General features: G+C 47.7%; 1 protein-coding gene across 1 annotated transcript; it reads left to right on the top strand.

The window, feature by feature from the left end:
• The first annotated feature begins 5,411 nt into the window (after positions 1-5,411).
• On the top strand, positions 5,412-6,068 carry ID1 (inhibitor of DNA binding 1, dominant negative helix-loop-helix protein). The gene is made up of 2 exons (XM_006860712.1): positions 5,412-5,834; positions 6,027-6,068. Exons 1-2 carry the CDS (start codon positions 5,412-5,414, stop codon positions 6,066-6,068), a joined length of 465 nt encoding a protein of 154 aa, XP_006860774.1.
• The last annotated feature ends 4,998 nt before the right edge of the window (positions 6,069-11,066 follow it).

The following is an 11,066-nucleotide window of genomic DNA, read 5'->3' as shown; positions in this document are numbered from 1 at the left end:
GTTTGCTTTGAGGGGATCTGACCACTTGCTTTGATGGCTTCCAGGGGAACAACTTGCTTGTTCTTGTAGTAGTCAGACTGCCATTATTGTTTTTTATTTTTCCTGTTGGTCTTTCTTTCAAGAAGTATCTTCTGTTCTTCTAGCTGCTCCAGGCTGGTCTGCTTGTCCTTTCAAGTGGAAATTTTCCACCTCAGAAGATTCTGGATGGGGATCAGGATTTCACCTATGGTCTTGTGCAATGCAAAGGCTCTGCAGGAAGCCTCCTTCACTGGGCAAGTTCTAGCCCCCATTTTAGGTATTCCAATCAGTTATAGACTGAATGCGGACTTACAAGATGAAAAAAGTTTTTTTAAATCATATATTTGATAAAGGATTTGTATTCAGAATATATAAAGAACTTTCAAAACTCAACAATAAAAAACGAGCAATCCAAGTTTTAAAATAGGGAAAAGCTGGAACTGTTCTGTGTCTGACTACGGTGATGGTCACACAAATCTACTGAAGATAAAAGTGAAGCTCTTATCCCAGATTGCTTTCCCTTTTTCTTCACAGTGACCACCCCTGTTAGTAACTTGGTATTTATTTATTCACCCTTGCATCTTTTTTTTCCCCCTTCTTCTTCGCTTCCTAATATTTTTTATTGATATACAAGTTACATACAATGAAATGCACAACACTATAAGTCAATAAGTTTTGACTAACTCATACACTTATGTAACCCATGATAGGGAACATCCCCATCATTATGATAAGGAACATTTCCACCCCTCCAGAAAACTCCCTCAACTCTTTGTCAGTGGCAATTCCCACCTTCCACTCCCAGAGGCAACCACCATCCTGATTTCGTTCATCATGAATTTGTCTGTCCTGCTCTAGAATTTCATAGGAGAGTTATCACACAGTAGTTTGTTGGGATTTTTTCTGCAGTAAATTGTCTCTGTTGTTGTTGTTATGTGCCATGGAGTCAGTTCCGACTCATAGCGACCCTGTACGGGGTTTCCGAGGCTGGAAATCTTTACGGGAGCAGAGAGCCTCATCTTTCTCCTGTGGAACAGCTGGTAGTTTCGAACTGCTCTTATCATTTAAAAATTCAATTCCAGACATACAGATCCTTGCGAATAGTTATGTTCACATTTTTGCATACGACAGGTCCTACTGTGTGTTGTCCGTCCCCTCACAGCCCCCCAGCCCCCCAGTCTATCATTTATTATTTCACAAACAGTAGGATTTAGGTGGACTCCTGGTGTGGTGTTGCAGGGTAACGCACTAGACCACAGGGTTGGTTTGAACCACAAGGTTGGTGGTTCAAGCCCACCAACCACTCCTTGGAAACCCTATACGGGCCCATTATGAGTTGGAACCAACTCAATGGCACTTAACAACAACAGGATTTAGGTATTTCTCAGAGCCTCACTTCCCTAATCCACAACATTAGGACTGCATTCATCCCTTTATAAATGCAATGGGCATTTAGGTTCTTAACTTCTTAATTTCCCCTCTTGCAAATACTATCATAGTGAACATCCTTGAGCAGACATCTTGGTGCCTGCTTGTGTTGGTTTCTCTGGAATCTATTAGGAAGAAGTAGAACTTCTGGGGCAATTAATAAACACAATTATTCTAATTTTCTCTAGTTGACCAGCATCTGTCCAATTCTTAAGCAATTCTTCTGCACAACAAAATGTTCTTGCCCACTATTGTTGTTGTTGTTTAGTGCTATCAAATTGGTTCTTACTCATAGCAACCCTGTATAGAGCGTCCAAGGAGCACCTGGTGGATATGAATTGCAGACCATTGCAGTTCACATCAACCTTGTTGTCCAGTGCTTATCTACCAGTGCCACATCAAGGCTCCCACCATTAGAGGATTGCAAAATAAGGCCTAGGGAGTTTGAAGAGTATTTTTGAGGGGGTTGGTAAGGGTGTGGGAGTGTAGCTAATTCACTGATGAAGACTTTCTCCTTTGAAGTTGGTCTCACTAATCAGTTTTCTGAGTTTTCTGAAGTGGAAGTTTCCTGCCTGGTGCAGACAGTTAAGGTTCTTGGCTACTAACCTAAAGGTTGTAGGTTTCAGTCTACACCCAGAGGTGCCTCAGAAGAAAGACCTGGCAATATCCATCACAAAAAATCAGCCATTGAAAACCTGGTGCACAAAGGCTGCCTTCAGTTGGAATCCACTAGAAAGAAACTGGTTTTACTGGTTTGAGATAGTGGTGGTTGTTGTTATGTGCCATTGAGTGAATTCTTATCCATAGCGATCCTGTATAGGGTTTCCGAGGAACCGCTGGTGAGCTTGAACCACCGAACCTTGCAGTTCTAACGGCTTTGCAGTCTGGCCCATTAACCCATAGTGCCACACCAGGATGAGGCAGAGGTAGGACCTAGTTTATTATCCTCTCTCCTGAACTAATGTGGGAAATGGAACCTGCTGATACCCAGTGAATGAATTCCTTGAGGCACAGCAGGGAAAAAGGGACCATAATGTCACCCTGTCATATATGAGCACAGTATTTAACCCTTGCCAATGCTGTGTCCTCTGGTAGTGTAGTGGTTACAAATCAGGCTGCGAACCACAAGGTCAGCAGTTGGAAACTACCAGCTGTTCCTCGGGAGAAAGATGAGGCTTTCTGCTCCCGTAAAGATTTACAGCCTCGGAAACTCTGTACAGGGTTGCTATGAGTCGGAACCGACTCCACAGCACATAACAACAACAATGCTGTGTGGGGAATCCTGGTGTGGCGCTGTGGGCTAATGCGTCAGACTGCAAAGTGGTTTGAACTGCAAAGATTGGTGGTTCAAGCTCACTAGCTGCTCCTTGGAAACCCTATACAGGGTTGCTATAGGTGGGAATCCACTCAAAGGCACTTAACAACAACAACAACGCTGTGTGGAGTCCTGGTGTGGCCTTGTGTGTTAACGCGCCAGATTCTAACACCATTTGAATTGCAAGGTCAGCGGTTCAAGTTCACCAGCCACTCCCCGGAAATCCTATACAGGGTCGCTATGGGTCAGAACTGACTTGATGGCACTTAACAACAACAAACAACAACGCTGTGTGACCTTGGTTGACTATTCAGTCTGTTACCTGCCTGTAGTATGTCTAGGGCTGAAGTCAGAAGGGCCTACAACATACTACAGCAATGTTGGAACAATGGTGATGCAAATGTAGCTAGTGAGTCCGGGGAGTGTCAAAAGTCTGGTGATGTACTGAAAAATCAGCCACTGAAAACTCGAAGGAGCACAGTTCTACTCTGGCATACAGGGCATCTCCATCAATTGGAATGGAAGCAGCAGCAACTGGTTTGGTTTGGTTATAACAATGTAACCATTACAACTGCTGCAGCTCCATTTTATACAAAAGGGGGAAACTCCTTTTTAAATAAAACAGCTTTATGTTTGGAGAGGATTACAGATGACAATGTCAGCTCTAGGACTAAGATGCGCCTGACCCAAGCCATGGTATTTTTAGTAACCTCATATGCATGTGAAAGTTGGGCAATAAATTAGGAACATCTTATAAGAATTGATGCTTTTGAGTTATGGTGTTGGAGGAGAATATTGAAAGCGCCATGGGCTGTCCATAGAACCAACAGATCTGTGTTGGAAGAACTGCAGCCAAGAGTGCTCCTGGGAGGCCAAGATGGCCAAAGATGGCCAAACTTGCCTCTCATATTTCGGATATATTGTCAGGAAGGGACCAGTCACTGGAGAAGGATCTCATGTTTGGTAAGGTGGAGGTTCAGAGAAAAAGAGGAAGACCCCCAGTGAGATGGATTGGGAAAGTGGCAGCATCAATGGGCTCAAGCTTGGCAACAACAGTTGAGGTTGGTCCAGGATGGGGCAGTGTTTCCTTCTGCTTTGCATAGATAGGGTCAGTATGAGTAGCAACCGACTCTATGGCACCTAACAACAGCAGCCTATGATGATATAGACAAACTCCCTAGACTGAACAGTTCTGTTAATAATTATCATCTATACATCAGTTAGAAGATCTTTGAGTTCAGAGACGGTCCTCCACTCAGTAAACTTACCCAGCAGCATAGCTGGCATGTTAGTTGGGCGTCTTAATCCAGGTCCAAGCAGAAGTTGTGAAGTGGCTAGACAGGAACTTACCAAGTGGTCTGAGTTTTGCGGCAGAGAAGGACGAGGGATGGAAAGTGGGGTGGGGGAGTGGTGGAGAATAGGAGTCAGCTCACAGGTGTGGGGTAGGGAGGTGAGGTGACCCCTGCCGGAGGGCCACACTCCCGAGGAGCCCATTCCCAGGCCCCGGGTACGCAGGTGACGAGAAGGGGGTGGGAGGACTAGCTAGCCCAGTTTGCTGTCTCCATGACGACCGCCCGCGCGGCGCCAGTTTGACAGCCCGTCGGGGTTTTATGAATGGGTGACGTCACGGGGCTGGCGTCTAACGGTCTGAGCCGCTTGTTTAGACGCTGACACAGGCCGGCAGAGAACGTGAGGGGGGAGGCTAGAGCTCTGCAGCTGCCGCGCTGTGGGAGGGAGACCCTGCTCCGAAGTCTTTCGCAAAAAAAAAAAAAAAATTCCTTGGTAAAAATGGAAAAAAATTAAAAATCACCAGTTGCTGCAAACTTTGGATAATTTTTTGTAGGGGGCTGCAAATTCAGGGTAAAATACTGGGTGTAGTCTCGCTCCACTGGTCAGATCCTGGAAGCCCAGCCCCAACCCCAAGGGAACACTTTCCCAAATTAATTGCTTCCACCTCCAAAGACCTTTAGCCAGCAACATTCTTTGGGAACTGGGAAGGGAGACCAGAGAGAGACCAGTCCCGGGGAGCAAAGTGCAAGGGGGTCCGCTTTAAACTTCTGCTGAGATCTTTGGAAGATCGCGGCCTGAGAACTATTCTTCCAAAAGGGTTCCAAAGCCCAGGCTTTCCTCCTGAGCTCGTCGGGAGACCTAAGAGCCAGCCGCTGCTCCCAGCGAGCCTCGGTTCCCCTCATTTGTAAAATGGAGTTGGATAGTTTAAAAAAAAGAAACAAACCACCAAATGAGCAAGGGGAAAATTAGTGAGATCTGTATGGTTATTAGAAACACGGGTTTGGCCTCTCTTGCTTCGTTCCTGAAGTGCTCAAAGCAGCCTTTATCTTTATTAGCCACCCTGCCCTGTCACACGTTGTGGACTTAGAGCCCAAGTCCCTTTAATTCACACCAGAGGGTGTGTCAGTTGGCTAAGAGGCAGAACCTAGAAGCCCAAGAGGAGGCCACGCCCCGATCTCCCATTGGCTGTTTTTGAACGTGAGAAGCCCGCCCCTCCAGGGTATTAGCGTCTGTATAAAAACGAGGTTGTGGGGTTGGCGTCTTCAGCATTGTGTAACCTTAAGATAGAGTGTTCTGTTTATTGTACACCTAACGCTAGCTGCTGATTCACCACTTCTTTCTTAATTTGCCGTCAAGAGTCATGAAGGTCGCCAATAGCAGCGTCGTGACCACCGCGGGTCCCAGCTGCACGCTAAAAGCTGGCAAGGCAGCGGGCGGCACGGGAGAGGTGGTGCGCTGCCTGTCAGAGCAGAGCGTGGCCATCTCGCGCTGCGCGGGAGGTGCGGGAGGCCGCTTGCCCGCCCCCCTGGATGAGCAGCAGGTGAACGTGCTGCTCTACGACATGAACGGCTGCTACTCGCGTCTCAAGGAGCTGGTGCCCACACTGCCCCAGAACCGAAAGGTGAGCAAGGTGGAGATTCTCCAACATGTCATTGACTACATCTGGGACCTGCAGCTGGAGCTGGACTCCCAGTCCACCGTCGGAGTCCCCGGAAGCCGGGGGCTGCCCGCCCGGGCTCCGCTCAGCACCCTCAATGGCGAGATCAGCGCCCTGGCTGCCGAGGTAAGGCTTGTGTTGGGACGCTAGCCTGGAGTGGAAATGGGGACTAACCCTGTGGTCACCACATCCTACTTGGCACCTGACTACAGGGTTCCTGGGGAGATCTGAAAGCGTGGGGAGTGTGGGATCTGCCGCGCTTTGCACCCTTGCTTTCTCCTATTAGTTCTCCTAAACTCTTTCTTTTGGTTTTTGAAGGCAACCTGTGTTCCAGCGGACGATCGCATCTTGTGTCGCTGAAGCGCCGCCTTAGGGAGCTACGAACCCCAGTCCCGGAGAAGGGCGAGAGGCAAAGTGCTCACTTGTCTCCTCCACCACAAGAGCCTCGCTGGAGCCGGAGAGGACAGGATTGAGATTGATCCGGCGGGCCCTCCCTTGCTTAATGGGTTGGACCCAGGGCTGGGGGGGACAGGAGAGGGAAGGCCAAACTCTCCTTCCACTACTGCCTACCGCCAGAGACTCAGAACTTGTTGGGGTGGGGGAATTTCCCGCCCTGAGTGTTTCTATTTTTTGAAAAGCAGAAATTTTAAAAAATGGTCACGTTTGGTGCTTCTCAGATTTCTGAGGAAATTTTAATGCTTGTATTGTATATTACAATGATCACCGACTGAGAGTATTGTCTTACAATAGTTCTGTGGGGGTGTGGTTTTCTTTGTTATTAAACAAACACTTTAGATGTGAAAATTACAGTGTCTTTTTTGGGGGGTGGGCTAGGCTAGGGGGGTGATCCCTGACCCTGTTCACAAGTGATGCTTGAGAAGAGGGGGTTGCAGAGGTTAACATCTGGACTTTTTTAGCGACCTGAATGAGCCATTTTCATGTGTCTTTTCAAGTCTATTATTCGCCCTCTGGGTCACCTGGAGAGGTTGTTGAAATGCAGATTAACCTGTCCAGGCTCCCTTTGGAGTTGGAGAGTACTTAACAAGTCATAGAAATAGTAGGACCACCTGCAGGAAGTAAGAGGCAAAGAAAAGGGACTTGCCCAGGGTCACATTCCCCAGAAGGAGGTTCCTCCCCAAACAGGCCACCTCACCCCAGGCTGCCCTGGGGTTCTCAGCTTGTCCAAGTGGGTGAGCAAATTGGCAAGGCCAAACTAGACGCAGCTGCTGGGCCACCTGCTCTGGGTCCAGCTCGGCCCCCTCACCCTGGTCTGGCTTTGCCAGCAGTTAAATGAACCTCCTCTCTTTTCCCCCAGGCTGCTGTGTGGGCTCTGAAGGACAAGTGGGTAGGTCAAGTCCCCAGCTTCTAAGCAGGAAAAAGGTGTCATTGGCAAAGGCTTAATCTGCCTGGGCATGTGTGTGCGCATATACTCATGGGGGTGTGCATATGAATGTCTGGGCCTGTGTGTGCAAAGTGGGTGGTTGCCCTGGATCTGGGGTCATTGGTGTACAGCCCTGGGGTGTGGATGAGGATACTCATGGGGGTATGCAGAAAAGCAAATCCGAATATTAATAAGTGTTCTGTGTAAGTGTGCAACCTCCAGCTGTTGGTGTAATCTATGTAGATGCATTGTGGGCAGTGGGCAATTCCTCCTAGGTTTACCTCCACAGATGAATTGGGGGGGCAGAGCCCAGACCACATATGTGAGTTTATTTTTGTGTATATTTGTCCTGTAGTGGGCAATCCTGGGCCACAAGCCCTCAAAAGATGGAATTACAAGTCTGGGCCCTGGTGTCCCTGTAGGGGCATGGGACAAAAATGACACTGCTTTTAGATCCCGAGAGGGAGAGGGACTGTGTGCTGAAGACAGGGGGGCAGGCTTATAGTGTATACCCTTTGGTTGGTTGATGACGCATGGAGGGGATTGTAACCATGGCAATGAAAGGATATATGATAGAATGAATGTAATACTAATGTTCTCCCATGTAAACTATCACATGATTCACATAACATTTTTAAAAAAAGAGGCTGCTCCCGTATAGATTGACAGTATCAGAAACCCTAAAGGACTGCTCTGCCCTACAGGGTCACTGTGTGTAGGAATTGGCTTGATGGCAGTGGGAACACCCAAGTATCCCTGTCATGTCAACTTTCCATGGGGAAATGGAATCCTGGAAAGTGCAAAGAACTTGCTAGAAAGCAGGTAAAGATGATTATGTTTTGTTAATAACAGCTAGCACTAAGAGCTTGACTTCAATCCTTTACACCAAGGGCCCAGGTGGGGTTAAAAACAGGGTTCTGATGCCTTTGTTTTGTTTTTACTACAAATGAAACAAATACAAAAAGGTGATCAAAATAAATAAAGGTGATCATTTATTGAATCCTAATATTAAGTCCTGGTGTGGGGCTCTGTGGGTTAATGAGCCAGACTGCAAAGCCGTTTGCAAGGTCGGCCATTCAAGCTCACCAGCTGCCCCTCGGAAACCCTATACAGGGTCGCTAGGGGTCAGAACCAACTCTACAGCACTTAACAATATTAAACCTGGTGTGGCGCTTTAGAGTAAGCACCGACTGCAAGGTCGCTTTGAACTGCAAGGCTGGTGGTTCAAACTACCAGCTGCTCCTTGGAAACCCTATACAGGGGTCACTATGAGTAGACAACAACAACATTAAGTCAGATACCACCCCCTGCCCAAGTAATTTATGGACTTAAAGCGGTGTTCGTGGGTAAATGACATCCTGTACCTTCCTCCTCCTCCTTTCAGCATTTTTATAGTATTGACCTCACAGGATCATTTTACAGAATACATGAAGTGAGGTGCTTAGCACAGTGCCTGACACGAAATGTATATTATTGATGATTATTATGATTGATTGTTGTGTGTGTTCTCATAGACACGTGTGCACCTCTTCCACCTCCCACGTGTGGGTCGCGGTCTGCAAGCCCACCCACGGGGCCGTGGGCATGCCCCCCGCGTATACTTCTATACTACAGGGCCTTTTTCCAGGGGAGGAAGGGGCTAAGGCAGGGGCCTGGGCCACCTCCCCCACCATTCAGTCGCACTTTGGAGTCCACGTTTGCCTCTTTTCCCCTTTGGCCCAGACCCAGCCCATCTGGAGGCCGGCTCAGCGGCGGCCTGGGAGCTTTTCCATCAGCTGGGCCCGAGGAATGCGGAGCTATTTAACCTGAGCATCCCCAGGTGTACGGAGGCGCCGCGCTGTCTGAGGCCCGCCGCCTTTGGCACGGCCGCGCTAGACAAACAGCATGCCGCCCCCGCCCTGCCCCTCCGCCCGCAGCTGCAGCCCGGCCTGGGAACGGGCGGGCGCCCGCGGCTTGCACAAGCAACCCAGGGAGAGAGAGCAGGAGGAAAGAGGTCTCTGTGTGTGTGTCGCACAAACCCAGAAACACCGGTACCAATTTCCTGAGCGCTGGACTTTGCCCCTCCAGGGCTGTGGGCCTAAAATCGGAGTCATTTTTTTCTTTTAAACAAAACATTTATACAGCTCTGTCTGCTCCAGACACTATACTAAGCTGTTAAAAATATTGATTCATTTACGTCTCACAACCTTATGGGAGTGGTACTATTAAATGCCATTTTAATAATAAAAATAAGCTAATATTTTAGGAAGGAGGTAGATAGAACGCAGTCTCTGAATCTGTTTTGACCTTGGTCATTGGCCTCGTTGAACCTTAATTTTCTCCTCTGGAAAATGGGCTACAGAATAAAATCAACCTTAACCTTGGGAAATAATTGAAACGTTGTACATAAAAAGCTTAGCACCAATACTGGTTCCTACTAGCCTTCGCTATTGTTGTTAAGTGCAGTGGAGTCGGTTCTGACTTATATTGACCCTGTTTAGGATTTCCGAGGAGCAGCTGGTAGGTTTGATCTGCTAACCTTGTGGTTCAAACTCCAGTACTGATCCTGATCCTACAGCACCACACCAGGAATCCACTAAGTTGACTTAATAAAAGTTGGTTAAAACATTTTGAGCCCTTACTAAGGTAATTTTTTCAACTGCCCTTGCAAGTGGGTGGGCCCCACTGCTATCCGTATTTGTTTGTTGTTAAATGCCTTCAAGTGAGTTTCAACCCATAGAGACCCTGTATGGGGTTTCCTAAGAGTGGCACAACCTTGGGGTTCAAACTGACTTTGCAGTCCAGCACACTAACCCACAGTGCCACACTAGAACTCCACTTACCAAAAAGGCATTGGTGAGGTGACCCATCTAAGGCCACTCAGGTTTATGAGGAATGTCATGCTCCCACGGAGTATCCAATGCAGTCTTTCACTTTCTTTCCAATTCAAATCATACCTGAGATATTTTAACCAGCATGGAATTCTGGTAGTGTAGTGGTTACAAGTTGGGCTGCTAACCTCAAGGTCAGAAGCCCTGTACAGGGTCGCTATGGGTCAGACCGTCTGGACAGCACTTAACACCAACAGCAACAAAGCTGGACAGGTTTCCTTGGAGCTTCCAGACTAAGATTTAGAAGAAAAGCCTGGTGGTTTACTTCTGAAAATCAGTGATTGAAAACCTTATGGATCACAAGATAACATTATCTAACTTGCTTGCTTTGGACACGTCATCTGGAGGGATCAATTACTGGAGGAGGATATCATATTGGTGAAGTAGAGGGAGAGTCCACCAAGGGCCAGGGAGACCCCTCAGTGAGATGGATTGGCACATTAGCTACAACAATGGACTGGAACATGCTGGCAGTTGTGACGATGACATAGGACTAGGTAGTGTGTGTGTTTCCTTATGTACAACAGGAATTGGAAGTGATTTGAAGGATCTCTGGTAGCGTAGTAGTTACGAATCGGGCTGCTAACCTCAAGGTTAGCAGTTCGAAACTACCAGCTGTTCCGTGGGAGAAAGATGAGGCTTTCTGTTCCTGTAAAGATTTGCAACCTCGGAAACCCTGTGCAGGGTCATTATGAGTCGGAACCGACTCCACGGTACTTAACAACAACAACATCTACACACTTGTGGTGATGATGTGAGTTAATGCCAGACTGCAAAGCCATTTGAACTGCAAGTTTGGCAGTTCAATCTCACCAGTCGCTCCTCGGAAACCCTATACGGGGTCGCTATGGGTTGGAACCAACTTGACGGCACTTAACAACAAAACAACAGCTATACATTATATGCTGTTGGTAAGTGCCATTTAGTCAGTTCCAACTCTTAGCGACCCCATATAGGATTTCTGAGGCTGGTGAGTTTGAACCACTGACCTTGAAAAGTCGTGTGATTATCCTACGTTGCCACACCAGGTCTCTCTCTCTCTCTCTCTCTTTCTCTTTCTCATATTCTCTCTCTCTCTCTCTTTCTCTCTCTCTCTCTCTCTCTCTC

This window comes from Chrysochloris asiatica, unplaced genomic scaffold (assembly GCF_000296735.1).
Source record: "Chrysochloris asiatica unplaced genomic scaffold, ChrAsi1.0 scaffold00039, whole genome shotgun sequence".
In the NCBI taxonomy this organism is placed as follows: Eukaryota; Metazoa; Chordata; class Mammalia; order Afrosoricida; family Chrysochloridae; genus Chrysochloris; species Chrysochloris asiatica.
Note: the sequence above shows the minus strand (reverse complement) of the source record. Positions and strands in the feature narration are given on the sequence as shown.

Excerpts from the sequence above, each read along its gene's own strand:
- ID1 (XM_006860712.1), top strand. The coding sequence starts at position 5,412 with ATGAAGGTCGCCAATAGCAGCGTCGTGACCACCGCGGGTCCCAGCTGC. Across the intron at positions 5,835-6,026 it reads TCAGCGCCCTGGCTGCCGAG|GCAACCTGTGTTCCAGCGGA; the intron begins GTAAGGCTTGTG and ends TGGTTTTTGAAG.